The sequence below is a fragment of the Corapipo altera genome, unplaced genomic scaffold (genome assembly GCF_003945725.1).
Source record: "Corapipo altera isolate COAL_440 unplaced genomic scaffold, ASM394572v1 44, whole genome shotgun sequence".
NCBI classification, from domain to species: Eukaryota; Metazoa; Chordata; class Aves; order Passeriformes; family Pipridae; genus Corapipo; species Corapipo altera.
Window position 1 is genome coordinate 4323512 of NW_020884880.1, and position 22577 is coordinate 4346088.

Below are 22577 nucleotides of genomic sequence, written 5' to 3' on the forward strand. Positions count from 1 at the left end.
GAAGTCCTGTCAATTTGGGCAGTATAATTAATAGGTGTTGTAGTTACCTACTGTACAGACATAGATTCCTTTGATGTGATTTTCTTGCTGGGTATGGTGAACTGCCAGTTATTGCAGCATTGGTGGTTTGTTCAATTCTGTAGAATTTTAGGAATAGAGGAACTTGTATAGATTCTGAGCTGTATCGGTTAGAGGGAAGAAGAAAAGTTTTCAAAGTAAAATAGTAGATATTACAGTGAAAATAAAAATTTGTTTTCACCTTTCTATTAAAAGACTTATATGTCACAAAACTACTTGTATGAACTGGCTTGCATCAGCATCAGTTAAATTAAGATATGGCACTTGGTAGTATCTAGGCTATTCGTTCCAGTCTAGATAGTTTTTGGACTTCACATTTACTCAAAGGAATTCTCAAGTTCTCAAATTAAGTAGAGTAACTAAGGATCATAGCAATTAAATGGATAATTCTGGCCTTTAGGAAAGGAATATTCCCATTTTCAGTGGTACGTATATTTTTATAAATTTGTGGGAGAACTGTACCGATTTAGAGAAACTGGAAAAACATTGTATTACATATTCAATATATCATTGAGACACAGAACATCAATTTAAATAATAACTTTGTTAGCATTAAAACATGAATACTTGATAAACATAGAACAGTATATTTTAAGATACTTGTTAGACTGCAAAGTAGCATCAGATATTTGTAGTGCAGAACTGAACAATAGCATATTTAGTTCATCAACTCCGTGTTTCAATTGCTGGAAATTTGCTTTTATTTTTAAATATAAACTATTTAACAACTTATTAAATATAAACTTTGTGGAACATGGAAAGTGCTTTTGGAAGTGTGATTTAAAGAAGAATGAAATAATACTTTGTTCATGGATCACTTCCTTATTCAAAAGGGAAATGAAGGTTGAGTTTGATTTTTTGAAGAAAGTATTTTCTGGATTATTTTTTGGTAACTCCCATCATCTTTGGAATTTCCCATTTACTTAGGTACTATTGTATTTGTTCACTGTACAATTACTGAATTTTCAGGTACATATTTATGTATAATCTTGTACAGATAATTTAAACTAATGTACAAATAAAGATTCACACCAAAATCGTCTTGCTGGAACTAGGAACTTGTTACAGAATCTCTTGTAACAATTGCCATACCTGCAGTCAGCATTATTTTTACATGTTTCAATATTGCATTCATGTTAGAGGAACTGCAGATATTTAGAAACTTGTTGGAGGAAGGGTGTTCTCCAAGCCCAACTTTAGCCCGAACATTTCATCTTCTGCTTCAGACAGTAGGAACAGAAGCTCATGGCATCTCCATCTCTGCGAGTAGGGACGGAGGTTTGGGAGGGTCATCTCCCAATGCCGAGTCAGTCCTAGAGGGACATGTTGTCCAGCAGGATAATGAGTGCTCTGGGCCTAATCAAGCATGTCTGATCCCAGTGAAGTTGCTTCAGGCTCATGAACTAAAAGTCATACACACATTTAAGTGCTTTTCTGGATTGGGTCCAAAAGGGTTAGTGCTCTGCAGGGCCAAGAACTTAAATTAGTCTCTTTGTGACTGCGAAATACAAAGCTTCTAATTTTAACTGCAACACCATCATAATGGAAAGAGATACTCTGTTTTTGTTTTTTATGCTTGTGATTTTTCCATTATTTTAATACAATTTTCAGATAATTCAATCTTTATCTGCTTTCACTGGAAAGGTTATAGAAAATGACAGAATGGAAGGGTTAGTTTTGATATATAAAGAGTGCTAGAAACTCCATTTTTGATTATCCAATCATTTTTGAGAAGGAGCTATTCTATTGGTAAAGCAAATTAGTGCGGCCATGTATTTTTGCCCTACTGTGAGTACAATTATGTAGCGTATCTATTAGGAGACATAAAAAATATTTTTGACAGATGGTATGGCTGTGAATTAGGATTTATGAAGATTATTGTATGTCTGGTGTCCAGGACACCTGGGATTATTACATTGATGTAAGACACAACAAAAAAAAAAAATTACATTTCTGGTAATCACTGCAGTGTTTTGTATCTCCCTACTGTCACCTTAAGAAGCAGCTCATGTTCATTTGATATTGCACTTCTTGATAATCTGACATGTGCTCTTTAGCCAACAGATGTCAGCAGATTTAATGGGTGAAAATTGTACCAATAAATGTATTAAAATAAACTACCAAAACCAAGAGCCGTCTTTAGATTGTAAATTAAGATTTTTATCTTGCTGTATGTTCTTTTTTTTGTTTTTCTTTGTGGTCCTAATTCTCCCTCAGATACTTAAAAGCCATTGCCTTCTATCTAAGGAGCTTGTTATACGTTTTCTAGGGCAAGAGAGAATCCCCCAAGGGATTGCTTAATCCATAATTATCTAATTTATATGTTGTTGTTATAGCCACTCTTAATTATATACCTTGCTGTGATACTTATCATCTTAGGACTTCGTTTTCTTTATGAATTGTATTAGTTGTGTTATGGTTCTTGTGCCCTTTCTTTTCATAATTTGCTACTGAAAGCTGAGAACATAGCAGATAGAAAGCCCGTGTTTCCTGAATGAAATTTAAAATTATCTATGGTTTTCTGCATATCAATAATGGTGTGCACCATTTTGGGCAAGAATCTAAATAAATTAGAAAAAATATTTTTATGTCTGAATTGGCAGATATCCTCCTCATTAAAGTTATCCTTTGTAAAGCTGCTATGTAAGGATTCTAAATGGAGGTAAATAATATTTTCCTAGACATCTGGTCAGGAGACATATGAGTCAATTGAAAAGACCGAAATACTATGAGATATAAAATACCAAGGAAGAGATAATAAGAGTTGTGAATGTACAGAACAGGGGAAAAATTTAATTTTTTTTTACCTTTCTAGTGAAATTAACAAGTGTTGCTGAATTTGATAGACTTTTAAGATATCCTTTAGAGCAGACCAGATGGTATAATTCAGAGCATGAATATATTAATGTTATCTTGTTTTTAATTTTTTATTATTATTATTATTATTATTAAAATTAGTTGATTCTATCTGAGCTATTATTGCCTGGTTTTAACTAAAGCTTGGGTGTCTGGATTATTTTTACAAGTTATGGAAAAGGAGGTATTACTGATCCTGTCTCTGTTCAGTCACCCAACTCAGGTTGTCTCATATTTAAACTCTCAAGAGGGGTGTTCTGGGCTAGATTTGTTGCATCAGTTTAAATTCCCTACATTTACTTTAGAGAAAGTATTTGTACTTCAAAATTATTGTGACCACATCGTTTGTGATTAGTTTGCTTTTTTTTGACAAAATCCAGTGTCTATCAAAAATGTTGCTGCTTAGTTCAGCTTTTTTTTTTTTTAACGGTCTCATAAGGTAGAATTCTAGTCATGGCCTGGTTAGATTAATTGCTTGTCATATGTCATATTAACTCTAAGACCTTTTTTACAGATAAAGTTCTTAAAGCATGTTGGTCCATATTTTCTCTCTTCTTAATTGCGTATGTAAAGCAGTAATCACTTAATGAAATAATGCACTCTTAAAAGGGACTGGAATAAGACTGTCTGCAGCAAGTCATCGAGCATGTACTTTTCCCTGAATGCTGGTACCACCAGAAAAAAGATCTTGTGTTTTACTCAACTATCATGCATGATCATAAGCTATAAGAAGTGAAGTTTTAACATTACTTTGAAGAAGGATGACTTATGTTTAGTGTAGGCAGCTGCAATGGACATGATCTTTCTTAGCTTCCTTCATCCTTTGCACATATAGTAAATAGCTGGCAGTTTTTTGAGTGGATCCATGTGCAGCCACAGATGGAAATTATGTACGAAGTAGAGCTGCCATATGACAAGAAAGGCACAGTATATGGTTGTGATCTTATTGAGAATGAACGTAAATAGCCCATTCAGCTAAAAAAAGAACAACTATTACATATTACAACTATCACTATGCAATAGCATATTTACTTTGTGAAGCTTCATTATATTGCAATGTTCATATTGCTATCTCTTTGATAATTGACCAAAATATTTAAGAGACCTTTTCATAATAGGAAGATCTCCAGAACATATGGACCAGTGGACTTCTGTCTGCCCTCAACAGTTGGGCAAGGCAGGGGGAAGGGCAGGGTTTATATATATACTATGTATAAAAATATTAGGTATATGTACATACACATGTAAAATTTAAGCAACGTGATCATCCATGAGAAAGTCTCCTTCTCATGTCACAAAGGATTAGTTGAAGTGGCCTCACAAACAGCATTTTATAAACTCTGATTTGTGCTATCTATTGACCCAGGGTCAACCAGTAAGACCTGGGGGTGTCTTGTAAGACTATGATCTTGTAGGGTTTTTCTCAATTCTGAAGTGAATAGTTAGGCTTGTTATCTGTGTAACATGACGCACAGCTGGGATTATTTCAGATATTTAGCAATGACAATAGCATCAAGATGCAATGTCCATTGTCTTTTTCTTAAAGGAAAACTATATTTTTAGATATAGGGAACTTGAGTGAGAATTGGGAGAGGTGAATTGACGTGGTTGTCACCAACTTCCTCTCTGAACTTAGAAAACAATTCATTTTCAAAAAAGTAGTGGAGTGCTGTCTTACAAAGCACTTTTCTATAGCACTTTGCAAGTGCGAAATACTCTTAAACCCTTTGTTTAACTTCAGTTTAGAAATCATTATAAGAATTGCTGAAGCCTCAGAGGCTTTTAAAGTGGGATATGAATGTTCTGTCTGGCCACCAAACACATGTAAACACAATAAATGAATTGGAGCATCCATCCCTCTCACAGCCCTGCCTGTGGAGTCTGGAGTCAATGCTGAAGCCAGTTTGTACAATTTGTGAGGTTTGAGCAACAGCAAACAAAAATCACATCCTCTGGGTAAAGAATGACAGACACACAAGTGTGGTATATTTTCATAACTTAGTGTCTATAAATAGCAGTGTATATACCCACAGGTAGTAAATTCATAAAGTAGTATAATTGGCCTGATTTGCAGCCTCTTTACACTGAGAGCTAGGCTTTAGTAAAGTAACTTACACACCAAATGGTGATGAAGGCACATGTATCCAGAAGCACAGTTTGCATACCTCCCTATTTAGCTTGGGCAGGCACTCACTATATGCCTGACTTAATCACGTGCTTATTCGGTTACGATGGTTGGTTGGTTATTTGTAGCAGGAGATGCTCAAACTGGGTGCCCAGATGTTCCCATCACGTTTTTTAGCCTTTCTCTAATTTCGGGATCTTCCGAATAGCTTAATCCCCAGATAAAAATACTGATTATCGTGTGTCTCTTGCCCAAATATGTGTGGTTAGACTAAAAGCCAGTAATGCTGGTTCACTTTGCTGCTGTCAACAAATTGATCGGTGAGTCATCCTGCCTCTCAGAGCAACCCTTCTGGGCTTTCCAAATATTAAAATTGATCTAAAATGCAATGTAGATCATGCATCACTTGATGAGATTGTGTGCGAATATAGCCTGATGGTACAGTGATATTTACAATATGATGCATTAGCATAAAACGGTGGGTGAAAGACTGTAGTATAGGATAGCTTTTTAATAATTACTCTAAAAACCAAGTAAGGAAAATAACAAGGTCTTTAGGTTAGTTGCACTGCCACTTCCAGGGGAAAAAGAATAACCAAACACAAAACTCACCACAAACAGCAGTGGGCAGTCCATTTTAATGGAAAGGAAGCATGACATGAAAACTGCCCCATTTCAGGCCAGAATGCTAGTATTGATAAGACAGGAATATGTTTCTCTGTACTTTCCATCAGTGTGGTTTGATCCTGTCACCACAATGGACTAGTGATGTAATTTTTGCCTTAAAAAAACCAAACCAGAACTTCCCAACTCTTGTCCTCCCTGTGAAAGACTGTGCATAGGGAAGCACATAGTCAAATTTTGTTCTAAAGCACTTTTTAAAAAGACAAGATAAAATGTAAGTTTATTGTTTGCAGTTTTCTTTTCTTTGCTTCCACAGTGTTACAAATGTTAAGAATATGTTTCTAGTGTTGTAATGTGATTAGTAGTCCTGCTTGATAAAAACAGATCTATGTTAAAAAAACAAAAAGCACCCTTCTTCCTCTTCATTGTGGTCCAATTCTTTTCCAGCCATAGAGAACCAGGAGGGTCAAAGAGGCCACCTTATTTGAAACAAATGACCAATATTTGTTTCCTTTTATTTATTTAATTAATTATTTTGCCCTTTACTGCTTTAAGAGTCCTCATACTTTTATTCCTGAATCTCAAAAGCCTGAGCAGTAAGTCCTAAGGACAACTCAGTCTTGTTGCTGTTTGCAGACTGAAGCTTTACAAACTCTGGCTCCTGGTAACATGTTTACTGAAGGTGGTGTTGACAAGTGCTCCAGCTACAGACTGAGTATGGAGTAGATGAAAGTCAAATATCCATCCTTCCTTTTCCTTACTGACTCAAATCTCTATGGAGAGAGCAGGTAGAAAGTTGTGTTAGGAGATACTTGCCTAATTCACTTTTCTGGGATTAGAATATTTTAAATTTCTAAACTGAACATACTGCGAGTCTTGCCACACGGTTGCCATTTAAGCAGCACAGTAAAAATCTCAGAACATATCATTTAGTACAGCAATTTTTATTCACACATCTGTGTTAGTTCATTTATATTCTTCAAGACTGAGGAGAGAGACTGTTAGGAAGATCCAAGGGTTTAGTTACTTAACAAAACTCCTGAAATGGCTGAGGATGTTGTTCCCAGGTATTGCTCTAGGCAGCTTCACCTGGATTCAGACTAGTAATTCTTTTTTGTTCACTCTGCTTGTCTTCTTTTCTGAAAACCAAATCCAAGATAATTTCCTTTTCCTTTCCTCTGATGGAAATTGTTATTCCTCTTTTTCCTGTCATTGATATTGACATTCTAGGGAGACATTTCACTGATGTTGGTGACTCCCTCAGTTACTCAAGGAGAGGTTTCCAGATTTCCTTTTCTTCTAAAAAAAAATAAATTCTAGTTTATACTTTTGCCAATTGTTCTAATTTGCTGAAAAATTTATCAATTCTATTTTTGTGTGAAACCATGTTTATTAAATATTTTCTTACTGTTTTATGTTTAATTGTCTAAGTTCTTTTTTTTTTTTTGGTAGACAGCTTTCTTTCACGTTCAAATCCTTGGATTTTCATACACGTAGTAGAATAACGAGACAATGCAATATTAACACTCATTTTAGAGCTTCTGCTTCATGGGCATCTACCATCTCAGAGAAGCTGTCATCTTTGTCCTGCCATAGCAGGCTACCCTGTTGGAGCTTCTACAGTAGCAGAGGTTGGGAACAAGAGGTAGAGAGACATCGATGCTGAGACCCAGTTTGTCTAAGTTCCTGCTGTTCAGGACATCAGCTTCCCAAAAAGTCTTCAGGATATTTTTTGCTTGAAGCAGTAGAGACAATCTCAAATCTTGCTGTCACTAACTACATCAACCAAATGTAGCTGCTGAATTAAAACAGATTATTTAAATACTGTTTATTTCAATATGCAATTAAAGCTTTATATTAAATTAATTTCCTAGTATATTCTATGGTTATATTGAAACTCAGTTATCTGAGTTTTGTAGTACATCGTGAAGGCAGCAGCAAAATAAATGTAAGTACTTTTTGTTTCCGGATGACAGTGATGTTACAAAACAAATCCATTATCAGCATTTATCAGACTTGTCTGTTCATTTTGCAATATATTGACTTGTCCTTCACTTCTCATTTTTGATGGTGTGGAATGCACTTCTGGTTGGCTAGAGCTGCCTGCATTTTCAATTACAATTCTTCTGGCTTGCAGTTCACTTGCTATAGTAATTTTCATGAACTTTTTAATCTTCCAGCATACATGCTACAGAAAAAACAGAAAAAGAAATCTGGCCTAGTTAGCACCATTTCCTGGCACTGGCAGAAGCACAATGTGCTGAAAATTGTTCATGTTACTTATTATAATGTATGAGATCTTTGCTATGAATAGCTTGCGTAGTACTTTGAAGGAAGAGAGGAACTAAACTGTTCCTTACTGAACCCACACCTCTCTCTTTCTTCTGAAGTAATTCTTATCACAATATTCATGTTGCAGAGGGGAATGTTGTCCAAAATTCACCTGTAAAGCTCAGGGGCCTCCAGAGAGGGACAGGGAGGCAGCAAGAAGAGGAACCCTGTTACTGAGGGAGCATAAATGCTGATACAGCTTTTCAATTATCATACTCAAAAGTGCTGAAATTGGTTGGGATAGAAGGAAAGATAAGAGCATAATTACTTTAGTTAATGGTGAGAAATTAAGACTTAGCATTTTTAATAAAGATTTAGAATCCTTTTCTGCTTTCTTCTTATTTCTGCTTTCTCTTAGGTTTGCAGTCTTTTTTTCATGTTGCATCTTATCCCTTTTTGTTTACAATTTTATAGTTTCTCATTATAGATGCCCACATTTGAGATGTTCCGATTCTCTGTCTTCAAACAATTATTGAATGAAATAAATAATAGGAGTTAGGAATAAAGGAGTAAAAGTAGGAATTTGAAATAAAAATATCATTATACAGTTTTGGTTATATTAAGTTCAGTATATTTGCTAAATTTATCACTGCCCCCCCCCCCTCCAAATATTTCCTGTGCCAAATTGTTCTTATAGGGGATTGAGTAAAAATAGAACCTTCATCTTGTACTGGCTTTAGATTACAAAATTGTTAACAAAAAAATCCCAGTGTTTTTCTTCTAGGATGAACAAACAAGATAGTTGGTTTAGACATTAGATACGAAATCTTATGTGGTACTTAAGAATACTTTTCAGGGTAGAATTCAATTCTGTAAGTTCATAAATAAAGCTCACAAGCATCTCTAGTATTTAGTAGGATAATTTAACTAACACGCTTTAACCGTGGAACACTCAGAGTATCCAGAGTTCAAATGACAACTTTGCAGTTCTTACCCTCTGCAGAGAGTAACAGTTTTATAGCTGTTTGAGAGGGCAAGAAGCACATAGTAATTACAGCAAGTTTATTGTACATTCAAATTATAGAATTGTTCCTATAATTACACTTTTCTAATTGTTTTAATGTCAATAAGGATGTACAAATATACATCGTTATTGATACTTAAAGTGTGGTTTAGCAAAGATTCCACTACTGTTCTTTGCAGGCCAGGATACTCCGTCAGGAGCTTTGCTGTAATAACACAAAACTGTAGAATGTCAGAAATACTTTTCATCATTTCTTTATAATTTTTTCTTTAAGATTTCAGTGACATTAACCTGAGCTTGATTCCATTCTAATCTAACAAAGAGCTGAAAAGCATACTTTAGAGGAGAAAGAAAAATGTCTAAAATGTATGTCCCAAATGTTCTTTAATGTAAAAATGTTCTTAAATGCTTATTTTAAAATCTGATTCTGTTTTGCTCTGAACAGCAATAAAATAAATTTGTACAGGTAGCAAGACCTCTTTAAGAAAGACAAATCACTGCTGTATTACAGAATGAGAGGCATAAGAAGCTTGGAAACAAGAGCCCAAAGCAAATGGGAAAGCTGATTGCCACTGATAACCATTCTTTGCTTCTGAAAGCCTCTCCAAGGTCTCAGTCTTAGCCTGAAGCTTTCAGCCTGTAGGTGTGCTCTATTGCAAACCCTGACACCACCAGTCTTTGACCAGTATAACAGTCCCAGCCATTGCATTTCTGTTAAGAAAGCAAGTGACCAGAAGGTGTTTGGATATAGCAACAATCTATTGCAAGATCTCCAGCACTTCTTACATTTAATTTTGCTCTCCCAACGAGGAGTAACTTTTTTCTTGAGTCTCTGGAGGAGAGGCTGACTAAACTTTTGAATGAGCCTCAAAAGAAGAGCCGCTCTCATTATTCACATGTGGTTTTCTGAACCATCTCAGAGGCATCTGTATTGTGCTTGTCAAGGTGGTTTTCTTCCCTTCCTACAGTTTGGTAAGGATGTAGGTCACATACTTATTGGTGTCTTAGGGTGTTTTACTGCTAATGTTTTGGTCTGGGGTTTTTTTGTGGCACTTAAAACCTGTCATGTCATGCACTTTCACCACCTCCAGCAAGGTTTTATTGATCCTACTTGGACATCAGAAGGAATTTTTTCATGGAAAGGGTGATTAGACATTGGAATGGACGGCCCAGGGAGGTAGTGGAGTCACCATCCCTGGAGGTTTTGAGGAAATGATTGGACATGGCACTTAGTGCCATGGTGTAGTTGACAATGTGGTGAAAAGTCAAAGGTTGGACTCAATGATCTTGGAGGTCTTTTCCAACCTAAATGATTCTGTGATTCTCTTCTCTCAGCTTAAATTTTTGGATACAAACCTTGTGAGTAATTTTTCTTTTTCCCTCTGTTCATCTTTGCCATTACCATTCTTATTTGAAAAGTGAATCATTGTCATGAATGGAGGTACTGACTCTGGAATTCCTACAGATTTTCTAAGGTCCATTGAATACCCTAAAAAGCATGAACTGAAACACAATTGAAAGAACAATCCCATAAGGCAATTTCCATACATCAAAAAATTACTGCAGAATGGTAAATAAACTCTGAGATATCTTATGATACAATATTTCCTGTAATACCATGAAATTGCCTGAAATAAGGATAATTCTTCTATGTCACCAGTGGCATGGCGGATCTCTGTCATAATTATGATATTGCTGGATATTTACTAAATATTCTGGAAGACTGAAGGTACTCTTTGTTTCTCAAGGCTCTTTTTTTAAGAAAAATGGGTCTGTTTCTGGTAAAAAGACCACCCTTTTTTACATAAAGTACAATTTTTTTTTTAATTAATCACTTTTTGATAGAAAACCTTGTTCAATGGTTTTGATGATAATAATGATCTTTGATTCTCTTTCAGAGCGCTATAAATCCAGCTTCTCAGTACATTGTAAACTATGCATTTTTTCATCTTTACGAGACTCTTGGCTGACTTTATGGTTAATACAAAGACATGCAGCAAATTAGATGTTTTTTAAAGGAAGCTGAGAAACATCTTTTTAAAAAAGAGCAAAAAGGAATAACTTCCTTTAGAGTATAATTTTATACTTTGTTAGTTTCAAAATAGTATCTAACACCTTTGCTGCCAGACTGCAATTAGTATCTGGTGGCCAGCTACCATATATATTTACATTGTGTTTCTTTTATCCCTGTTCATTTGGATTGTAAACCAGGAATGAAGAAGACACCTTGCTTATTTGAATTAAATTTTATTGCCATACCTTATGTAATTTTAACTGATTCTTTTAACTCCCTGGTGTTTGGTGAAACGTAAACCGGTGGATCTTCTCAGTCCATTCAATTAATATTTCTCATAACAGGATTGTGTGTCATACCATTTGGCAGTGCTTAGTTTAGCTAATGTCCAGATAATATGCTCTGAATGGATTGTATTCTGGATAAGTAAGTTAGACATTTAAGTAGAAGCCAGTGTGACTAATGTGGGATATCAAATTCTCTAGGTCTTGCAGTTCTATATATGCTTGAAGAATGCATGCGTGAAAGCATAAGCCATTTCATAACCTTGACTTTGGTTGCATCACATTGCTTTGTGCTGGTGTTTGCATTGGAAGCAGCTTGGGCGACCTCAGCACCAAGGGGGTGACTGATGTTCTCTCTTGGAGTGTCCAGTTCTTCGTTACATTACCACAGGTGCTATGAAAGCCTGCTTCATCGAGGTCTTTTCACTCATGTGGCTTCTCCAGCATATAAATGAAATATGTCTTAGCTCATTTAAAGAATATCTTTATGGTTTGGAAGCACAAAAATATGTCTTGTTTGGTAGAATCTTGCACATGAAGCAAATGTCTAGATATCACTGCAGGAGCGCTCACAAATAGCCCTGCATAGCCAAGGGCTAAAGAGTCATTACTGCCTGTAATGACTGCAGTAGGCAGAACTGAAAAATTACTTCTTGAAATCTGAATTCTTCAGGAATGAAACTCTCTTCTTTGTATATAGATACCTAATAGATAATATAATATATGCCGTAACACATATGACACACTGTGTACTAGACAAAGGTATGGGCTCCACAATATACAAGGAATTAAATTGAAAATGCAACAAGTCTGCAGCAGCCTATTTTCAGTTAACTTTCCAGGTTAACTTTGGTTAACCCAGGTTTGGGTTTTTCATACTGGACTAACAGATTGTCTTCCCTAGGTTTTGTATTTTTCCCATTGCATAATTTGTTGGGATATCAATCCATGAAAGTAATATAAAATGTGACTTGTTAAAAATTAAAAAGTGAATTTGAACTTTTTTAGGTAATGAAAAATAACATTTTTCATGGGAGAGACAGTAGTGGTTTACATGTGAAACTAAAATAGGAAATCTTGATACCTTTTCCATTTATGCAGTAAAGTGATCTTGTCATATTGGGTCCAAGACCTTCTCATGAGGGGTTGGGTAAAGTGAGACCCAAAGACCATTGGATCTAAGATCAGATTATGGCATTTGTTATACTGACCTGACAATTTTCTTTGTTCTTGACTTATCTGTACAATATTGCTCTCAGCCATTTCAGGCTTTGTTTATGATAGTATTCAAATAGTAGACTATTAAGAACCTCACTGATAGTAAGCAGAGATGGAGTATGGTAAAATGATACTTGAACAGTAAAATAATTCTAACATAATTCATCCTTCCTTACTGCAGTCTTGCTTTCAAATATGGAGTGGGACTTGGGAACAAGAAAAGCTGGTTCTTGCTCTGTCACTGTCAATACATGTATCTGCTGTGTAGAGAAAGGATTTTAATTTCTAGGGCTGCCCCTTCAGCACTATTCTAACAGAAGTAAGAAAAAAGAAGATGCTTTGCTCTCTCTCTCTTTTTTTTCTCTTTTTCAAGTTAGTTTTAACACATGATAGTCTTAATTCTTATTGTAAATCACGTTCATCTGGCTTGTGAGACAATTAAAATATAAATAGGTGTTCATAAAAGTATAATTTGCCAATCAAAATAAGCATTAGATTCTAGGGATTTCTGATTATCATCTGAGCGATGGGAATAGAGAGGACAGCGAGTGAGGGATCATGTTTGCCTGGAATGCAGGAACGGAGGGAGGCTGAAGGATCTTTGAAGATCTTGTTTAATTGATTCCTCGATGTAACCCTGTTTTTCCTTTGGGGCTTTCTGGCTCCCCCTCAGATTAATTCATGCATAGTAGAAATTAAGGGAAGTATTTAAGTTTACAGTAGCTACAAATTTAAGTACTTCTTTGAAGTGTCGTGGGGTGTTCTTTCAGATAAATATCATCAACATAAATAAACGTTCTGTGTGTTTGGCAGTGCTTTTTGCAATAGAATATGTCTGTAGTGAAAGATATTTGTGAATTTTGTTATGTTGCATACCTTGAGCCTATTTGGCCCTGAGAAGAAGGAAGACTTCCCTGTAAGTGTTATCAATGAGCAGCTAGAGAAGCTAGTATCTCTTTTAATGCAAGAGCTGCTCATCTTCATCTTGGAGATAACTGGGCTCATTAGAAAAGTACAAGAGATTTTAGGGTTTTTCCTGAACTTACAGACTTATGGTGCTATTGCCCATGGTTTTTTCGCTCCAAGCTTTGAAAGCTGTAGTAGTAGAACTATACAGGCCATCTTCCTGACTTCCCTGCTAGCTTTCCTATTTTCCCTGCTCAAAATCAGTAAGGAAAGCCAAAACTTTTCAGCTTTATCAACTCTTGCCTCTGTTGTTGCATGTAGCTTTATGAAGAGCTGTTAGCTACTCCTAAGAACAGAAAACTGAGAAAAGGAAAGCAAGGGGAAATAAAGATCATGAAGAAACATCTGTAAACTATAGCTGTAGGAATTATGTAGTACAGACATGCTGGTATTAAAGTAGCTTTAGAAAATATTGCTCCTCTTTTGTCTTGGATCATAACCAGTAAGGTTAATAGCAGTCATGTAGCAGTCATTCCTTTTAATAAACTTCTTAACCTTCAGAAAATTTACATTATTATCCTACATATGATAGTGACAGATCTTGGGAAGTTTATCATATGCTTTAGGTTTCAAATCATTGCAAGTATGAACAAAAGCTTCCAAATGAGTTCAGAGTGTGCAGCACCACTAACCTCTTCTGTCCCACCAGCTCATGGAGGAGTGTGCTTCCTCCGACACCCAAGATAAGTACTGGCTCTGAACAGGCTTAGATTGGCAAGAGTATCTGTTTCATTGTTGGCACGTTAATAGAAGGTTTAGCGTTGGTTTATCTGTCCTACTAGATGAAATCTTGGGTTGTGCAAGGAATTACTAGTACTCAGGTTATGTTCAAATCAAATCCAGTCCTTCCTTTGGGAAGGAGATGGAGTACCTTTTCCCTGGCTAAATGCTTACCTGTGTTACATACTCCAGGCTAGAAAACACAGTACCCACTGCCATCCCACCACCCAAACTGTCCTTCTGTCAAACAGCAACAACCTGTTCTCTGTAACAGCCATGATCTGTGACATTCAACTCTAACATAGGTCAGATGTTGAGCAGCACAACTCCCCTAAAAATCATGGAATAATTTAGGATTAAAGCAATCTCCATACAACTAGATCCGTTTAACTCTTATGATCTGCTGAACACCACATTAGTGTTTAAAGCTTTTGGTGTTCTTCCTTCCCTAATAACAGTATAAGCTTTGGATTTTTCTGTGTGTTTAGTGTGGTGGGTTGAAAGGAAGAAAACAGGACTGCAATCAGAAATTAATTTCTATGTTTGTGTCTCTGACATGACTTGTTAAGCACTTTTGAACAAATTACTAAATATTTCTGTATGTTTGCTGATATAAAATATAAATTCTTATAACAAACATCTTACTCTTAGAGATCAAAGAATCATAGAATGGTTTGGGTTGGAAGGCATCTTAAAGATCATCTAGTTCCAGCCCCCCTGCTGTGGGCAGGGCCTCCTTTCACTAGATCAGGTTGCTCAGAGCTTGTTATTGGTCAGGAATGTCATTATAGGTGCCTGATGTGAGAGCTATGACTTTGTTTAGCATTTTATTGCTATAAATAGTAAAACAAGTTGGATTTGATTTCCAGAGGCAGAGTAAACAGTCTTTTCTGTGTTTTTAAAATGGTAAAAGTTTTAGGATAAACACATAATATGGTCCTACTGGCAGGTCAGTATCAAAGCTTACAAGTCTATTGGGTCCAGCATCTGATCAGCTGCAATTTTCTGTAAATTGTGTTGACTTCTTCTGTATGGCAGGGTTTCTTTATTTCATTGTTGGTTTTTGGTTCAGGGGTTGCTCTTGGCTTTTTTTGAAGTTTCAGCTGTGTTTTTCTGTAAAGAACGTACTTGGCAATGCATTGCCATATAATGGACAGCCAGTTGTGCAATTCTATTTCAAATTGGAAAGCAACATCATTAATATTTTGAAATAACTGAGATAGCAGTGTTTTTATCATGAAAGTCATGCCTTTGTTGGACAACTGAAAAGGCACAGGGGGAACAAAAGATGGAGCTTCGTCAGTTATGAAAGGAATTATATGAAGTAACTTCCCCTAAACCAGACTGAACATAATGACAAAAAGTCCACCAGCCATATGGGTTTCATAAATGCAGAGTAACATTAGGTGGAGATACCTCAGTAATCAGTCCAAAAGATCTATTGTTGGTTTAGCCTTAATTCAGGCCAACCTGAGCCAAAGAATTATATCAATGTGTATTGAGAACTGCTATTTTAGATCTACCTGAACTGAACTCTGAATGTGCTTTTATTTATTTTTTTGTTTGTTTTGTTTCCCTTTATTAATAGGTTATTGTGGTTCTAAGTACAACGCCATAGTTGCCTGATTTGTGGTGTCTAAATGTCTGTTCTTCTGTTCTCTTCAGAGGTCGCAGTTGACTGTACCAAGTGCAGAGGTGGGAAATCAAAGGAGTCAAAATTTGGAAAGCAGCCCTTTCATGTCAGACCTGCTGAGCGACGTACCCTTTGCCCTAGCACCACACGTGTTAGCAGTGCAGGGCACCCAGAGTGATGTTCCTGACCGATTGCTCACCTACGACATTGATGATAATTTATCAAGATTTTGGTATGACTTTACCCTTGAAAATTCAGTGCTTTGTGATCCATAATGTTTTCTTTATTTTCTCTGCCTCTGTCGAGGAATAAGTCTTAAAGGGAAGATCAAGACTTATTTGGATCGACTTAATATTTTGGGGGCCTGCCACTGGTGTATGAAATGGATTGTTATTCACAACTGTGATGTATTTTTTAGCTTTAAATGATCTGTAACTTAATATGTTAAATATTCTATTTATCCCCAAAGAAATCAAGCGACTGTTTCAGCCTGAGTAGGAGACTGGCTATTGGTATCTACTTCCAATAGGTAGGCTGCAGACACAAACATTTCATGACTTTAGGAGGAAGGCTAGCACTGTTTTGTTACTTCACTCAGTTACCAAACACATAGATCCTGTTACATGTGTTGAGATCAGTTCTGATTTTGTACAGATAGAAACTAATATTAACGCTAAAGCAATGCTGCTTTGCAGTACTGGACAGACAACTTTTCTGTGAAACCAAATTTTAAAGCTCAGAGTTAATTATGAGTCCTTAAATAATCTTGAAGACTTAATAGGATTAAACTTAAAAATTAGTTAAAATTGGTTAAACTTACCAATTTTAAAATGAAAATCAGTTGCTTCCTTCCCTTTTCCAGTAGATTGTATTTTGTCCGTCTCATTTTGTGCCTGCGTGGAGAAGTCCTCCCCGCCTGCCTGTTGGCTGCTGTTTGTTCTCATTACCACATGTGTTCCTGATTTATATACAGATCAGCTTTTCCATTTTAACCTCTTTGCCCCCTGAAGAAGGAAATCTCAGGACACGTACTTTTAATGGTCACACCCTTCTTTTTTTAATTTGTGTGCCAGAGATACAGATGGCAATGTTTAACAACAGGAAAACATTACATTGTTTCTTATCCAACTAAATTAAACTGCTAAGTACCTAAACATGCCTTCTCACAGACCACTGTGTCCCTGCTCGCAAGCTTTGAGCATGTTTTTCCTGACTAACACCGGAGTTGCTGTTTCACGAGCAACAGCTCTCTGATGTAACGTCACAGTTTGTGATGAAGAATGATCTGTGGCACACAAAAGACTACACTGATTTTCTCTCTTGGGGTGCAATATTTATATTGTGTCAAATGTTAGTGGATATTTTCTTATATTTTCTATGCTCTGTGGTAGCTTAAAGTACATATATTTTCAGACTTGCATCCTCTTACAGTATTTGAGATAAGTACTGTAAATGATGAAGAAATAACATTGTGAATATATCTTAGGTTGTTAAATATTCATGGTTTAGATTTTTTTTAATGTATGTATTTAATATTTTTGACAGCTATGTTCTTAAATGTTTTGAAGATATTGTTTCAGGGAGCGTATCTGTGCTGCACTACAATAAAAAGATGCTAAAAAATAGTTATTTTTTATGTGCGAGAGTTACCATGTGGTTTCATCTGTATTGTTTACTACAGCCATGACCATTCAGCTTTCATGGGAACTTGAACGTGAAAATCCATGAAAATCTTTTCAGTGTCATTTAAAAGTTGGAGTCCTTCTAATAAATTATGTCACACTTTCATTTGATGGATTCTGTGTGCTGTGCTGGTGACTTGTGATGGCTTAGGTGGCATCCCTGATACTGCTTTGAGGATAGTGTGGCTGGGAGCTGGGAAGTACTAAGGCCTCTTAGAAGGACAACTCTTTGCTTAGAAGTTGTTCAGAACTGTCTTGTGTCCTCAATTTTCTAGTTAATGCATACCTGAAGCACTAATTTTAATTTTAATTATTATTTTATATCTAATAGTTAAAAAATGGCTCATTCTGCAAATAGCATGTTTCTTTTCAAGTTATGTATTTTGAATCTGAAATGTTTATGCAGCACAGCTGTTCTAGAAGCAGAATTGTAAAGCACTGTTGAAGACCAAACAAACTCACAATACTTGTTCTTCTTTGCTAGCTGACTTGGCATGTAATTTTTTGCATTCATTTTTTTGCCTAAAGTTAGATGATTTATCTAAATAATTACAACTTGTCAGATTTGAGCTCTGTTACACTCACAAGTACCCCTTCAAAAGAAAAAGAGAGACAAAGGAGAGTAGTAGAAGGTTGTATTCAGCAGGAGGAGAAATGTGGGCAGTAGATTAAAACTTGGCCTTCACCCTTCATCATCTTCCATAAAGGGTAAGAGTAGCAAGGGTACTAGTAATGGCCAGGGGTACTGGGAATGTGTCTTCTGACTGCTCTTTAGCAAGAGCTGAGGCTCAAACACCTCCCTTGCCTGAGATCATCCCTAAAAGTCAATTGAAGTCTTATTGCATCCAGACAGTGAAGGTGAATTTCTTCCCACTGGGACAAGAAAAAGAATACATTTAAACTGTTATAAATTAGTAAGATTTGTGGCTACTACTGTTTGTCCACTAATAACATGAAGATGGCACAATATCTTCAAAACATTAAATATTTCAAAGAGTCTCAGTTCACAAAAGATGTGAATTGCTTGTGTAGGATATGTTTGACATCATACGCTGATTATTGCATAGCATATGTGTGAATATGTGTATCTCTCACTACCAACAAATACTGGATGGTTCTATGTATTGTTATTCAAACCTTTGACTACTGATGAAGGAATATAGTTAATTTTTAAAAAATAATTAAAAACTATTAATAAAATCAATATCAAAACAGTAAACCACCTTGGCTCTCCTTTCTGTATGTTCTGTGTATAATAATCAGAACATGAATAGAACTCTTTGCTTTGTGTTGTGCATATATATGTAAATTTTTTTGACAGAACAGAAAGAAATTTAATAGCTAATGTCATTAACATCAGAATTACAACAGACTGCCAGCTCTAGGGCTAATAATGAAAGATTGAGGTGTGTTCCTGTGCCTCCTTTGTTAAATATTTAGAGTTACTTTAGTTCATGGGAGAATTTGAGCTTCATTTGCCATTCTCTACGTTTTCCTTGCAAAAGGTGTACTCTGTGTTGTGTGATAGTTTTCTTATTGAACTTTATAATAAGTCAAATCTAAAAAGACTCTTATTATTTTCTCTGGAAAAGTTGTAAATACAGGCTCTGGAAAAGTGTAATTTGAAATGTAGAAAAAGGGGAGTGAAGCTCACATGTTCAAAGGTAAATCAAAGAATAATTGCATCCAGAACAGCCTGACAGAAGGCTTAGTGGGAGCTGGTCCCTACAGAGAACTCCCCAGTGACAAATGCAGCAATGGAACCAGACAATGCTATGTCTGGCAGGTCAGGCAGTGATTACAGATCCAGTTTCTGCTCTTTTCTCTAAAGTATGATCCAAACCCTGATATGACAGTCAGCAAATATACACTTGTGCGGTCACAGAGGAGAGGCTTTGAACTAAAGCAACTGAAGGAAAAAGGCAAAGAGCACATTCACCACAGCAATTACAGTATCTCAAAATAACACACAGGTTTTTGTATTTTTAGCTGGAGAACCTGTTATGTTCACAAAAGCACTATAGCAGCCTCTTGGGCAAGATGAGCCAAGTTGTTCTGAACAATAGCATAAAACTTGAGCTTGAGAAACTGTCCTCATCTCCACAACCACCCTTTTTTTATGACACAATAATTCATCTTGCTTTGTGTTTTCTCTGCTCAGCCTAGTGAGTATGGAGAGGAACCAGAAATGCAACTCCTAGGGGTAAGTAACTGCAACTCTTCTGCGGATGACAGGGCAATTCCAGATTAACCAGATTCATTTTCAAAGCCAGAGACTTTCTGCACAGCAAGAAAGAGGCAGAGTATCCTCAAATTCCAAAGGTACACTCCTGTTTGCTGCTGTAGAAGACAAAGGTTTAGTAGCCAAGTTCATTCAGGCCGCCTGCTATGCTGCATCTCTTCATCAGCATTAAGCTTGGCATTCTGTAACAAGCTTGCAGAGTTAGAAAGCAAGTATGTTAGGCCTGATTTCTTCCCATCAATATGGCAAATTCCTTAAACTAAGCAAAATTATTGATCTGCCTGTATGCTCCACTGAGACCATGTTCTTTCTCTACCAGAGATAGATATTTATGTTCTTTGAGTCTCCTAGAGAACTACCTCTTTCTTTTCAGCATCCTTCTTCTGAGAGATGAGTTCCCACAGACAGTTTCTTACCTCTCCTGTCTGAATCACAACTATCCAGAAGAAGAAGTGTAAGTATTCATGCTTACTGGAAGGAGAGAAAAATCGATCCCTTGTTCCTGTTGTGTTGACAGTCAGTTAACTTGGAAGCATTACTGCCCATAGAAAGAAACTGAGATTTCTGTCAATTCATAATTTCAGTAATTTCAGATGCCAAGAGTGTAAGAAGTAAACTTGATCTTCTAGGCGTGGCATCTTGCTGTCTGTTTAGTTCTGGAGCACACATTTTAGATTCTACGTACAGGTACATGAAGTTTTTCTTGACACTACCTGATGCTAATGAGTAAGACTGGTCTAATTCTCCAGCATGTGCTGCCGGGCTGGCTGACTGATCTAAAAAGGAGTAAGATCCAAAGCACTACTTTGACCTCTGTCTGGAGAATTTTTTTCCTCCATGTATAAATATTTTTAAGCATTAACAGCTCCTAAAAAACAAACGCTTTAAACTTTGTTTTCTGAAGCATATTAATGGAGAGTTTTTTCTACATTTTGGGGGATTGCAATAGACCTTGACTAATCCTGGACGTAAATCAGTATTATGCCCCTTAGTCTTTTTTGTGTACATGTAGTAGACAGCACAGTGGTCCCTAATGCTTAAAGCCTCTGTTCATTAACAAAAGTAATGGGAGAGTAATGATAGATCACATACTCTTTTCAACATTTCAGAGAAAATACTTCTTTTTAGTCTGCAGCTTTCCATGTAATAGCCTTTCTAAACAGTGTTCTACTCCAAAAACCAGTCAGTGAATATTTCATTAAAGTTTATTTTCTGACACAGTATCAGAGTAGCTCGAAGAGCTTTGCTGTATCACAGCTCAGTGTTTTGTCAAATGCATCCCTTCTGCAGAAGCAAAAGTCTGAGGCAGCTGCATGGTTCATAAAATAAACCAGAAGTTGTAAAGCTTTCAGCAGGCTATGATGAGATATTGAAGAAGCCTTTTTTTAATTCTGTAGCAAAAGAGAGTATCTAGTGATGGAAGTGGAAGTTATGGTGACCCCAGAAGGATGCAGCAGCTGTAGAGCAGAGACAAGAGAGGGCTTAGTTCTGTCAGCCAATTCAATTCACTTTTCCTTGCTGCAAAGATAAAATAAACTCTTGAGATCAAAGATCTAATTTACAAGGCTGTCCTCTCGTCAGTTGACACATGTACTTCAATAACAGAACATGAAAGAAACTGCTCACAAGCAAACAAAAAAAAAGATGAGCCTTGATTATATACATCCTTCATCCAACTCTTTGTGGCTATCAGCATTATGGTTAGAGTAGCTACGTGCATCCGAATGTTCATGTAACTGTTCTGGGAGGTCAGCTTTGGGCATCCATCTAAATCTCACTGAAGAAGAAGCAAATGGACTCAGAAAACAAAGCCTCAGGCGAAATAGACCATCACAGTGAGAAGGGAATTACTTATTTAAAGCAATTGATACTTGTTAGAACTTCAATCTGACCGGTGTGTCAGCCTTTTTATGAAGCATTCTGCTATTAATCTGTTTTCCTTAAGAAATGAAGTAACACATGATGTTTTGAGAACTGTAGTGTAATTTCCTTTCTCAGCTGTTTTTAGAAACTACTGGTGCATCTGCTTGGCTTATTCTGCTCTTAAAGATATTTTTAGATTACTGCAACTCCAATTTTGTCTATGTTATGTTTAAATAGGGATTGTGTCAAAGACTTAATATTTATCTTACCAATTGATTCAAAGTATTGTCTTGTTATTATTTGACTTTTATGTAGTTTGGCTAGTTCTCCTTCAGTTGTTTCTCAAATAAAAAACATTTACACTTCTCCCTCTACTTGATAAGGTGGAATAGAATGTGAGTTAAATTTTTCCCAGAAAGGACTGTCAAATTGTATTTCAAGTAGCATTACAGTACTTCCAGATATTACGTATCAGTCATAGTATAATTATGGCTAAAACTGGACACACAAGGTTAATGTCCTCTATTTTTTTATGTAGTTCAACTCATGTTGTAATTTAACTTGTGTTTTGGGGGTAGACAAAGTAGGAAGTTGTCCTATTGGCAACTGATATTTAATTAATAGAGGGGTTCAAAATTACTTCTTTTTTATATATACTTCCTTTTTACCACATGTAGTTTGCAATATATGCATCCACACAATGATCAAGTTCAAGTAACTGCTGCAAAGCTAGAAGTTGCCATCAGGTTTTTAAATGGCATCAAATAAGAGGCTGTTGATTGAGAAATGGAAATGTAGTGTTTTGCTGTAGATCTCTCAAATGCTTTAAGGTAGAAAACAGTATTAAGATTCATCAGTATTTTCATCTTAAATCTTCAAGATTCAATTCATCTTGAATCTTAATGCCATAAATTAAATTGAAGGCAAATTTTAAATCTTAGGACAGCTCTAAAAAACAGTGTGAGCGAATGAACAAA

The 22577-nt window shown here is 36.1% G+C and overlaps 1 protein-coding gene across 5 annotated transcripts in view; it reads left to right on the top strand.

Annotated features, from left to right (window-relative positions):
* The window catches only part of UMAD1 (UBAP1-MVB12-associated (UMA) domain containing 1), a 79323-nt gene extending 60609 nt beyond the window's left edge, over window positions 1-18714 (top strand). For all 5 annotated transcript variants that reach the window (XM_027639321.1, XM_027639324.1, XM_027639325.1 and 2 more), the window contains one exon: window positions 15846-18714. In XM_027639321.1, the coding sequence (XP_027495122.1) occupies window positions 15846-16088 (243 nt within the window). In that variant the 3' untranslated portion in view covers window positions 16089-18714. The remainder of the gene's footprint in view (window positions 1-15845) is intronic.
* Window positions 18715-22577: the final 3863 nt, after the last annotated feature.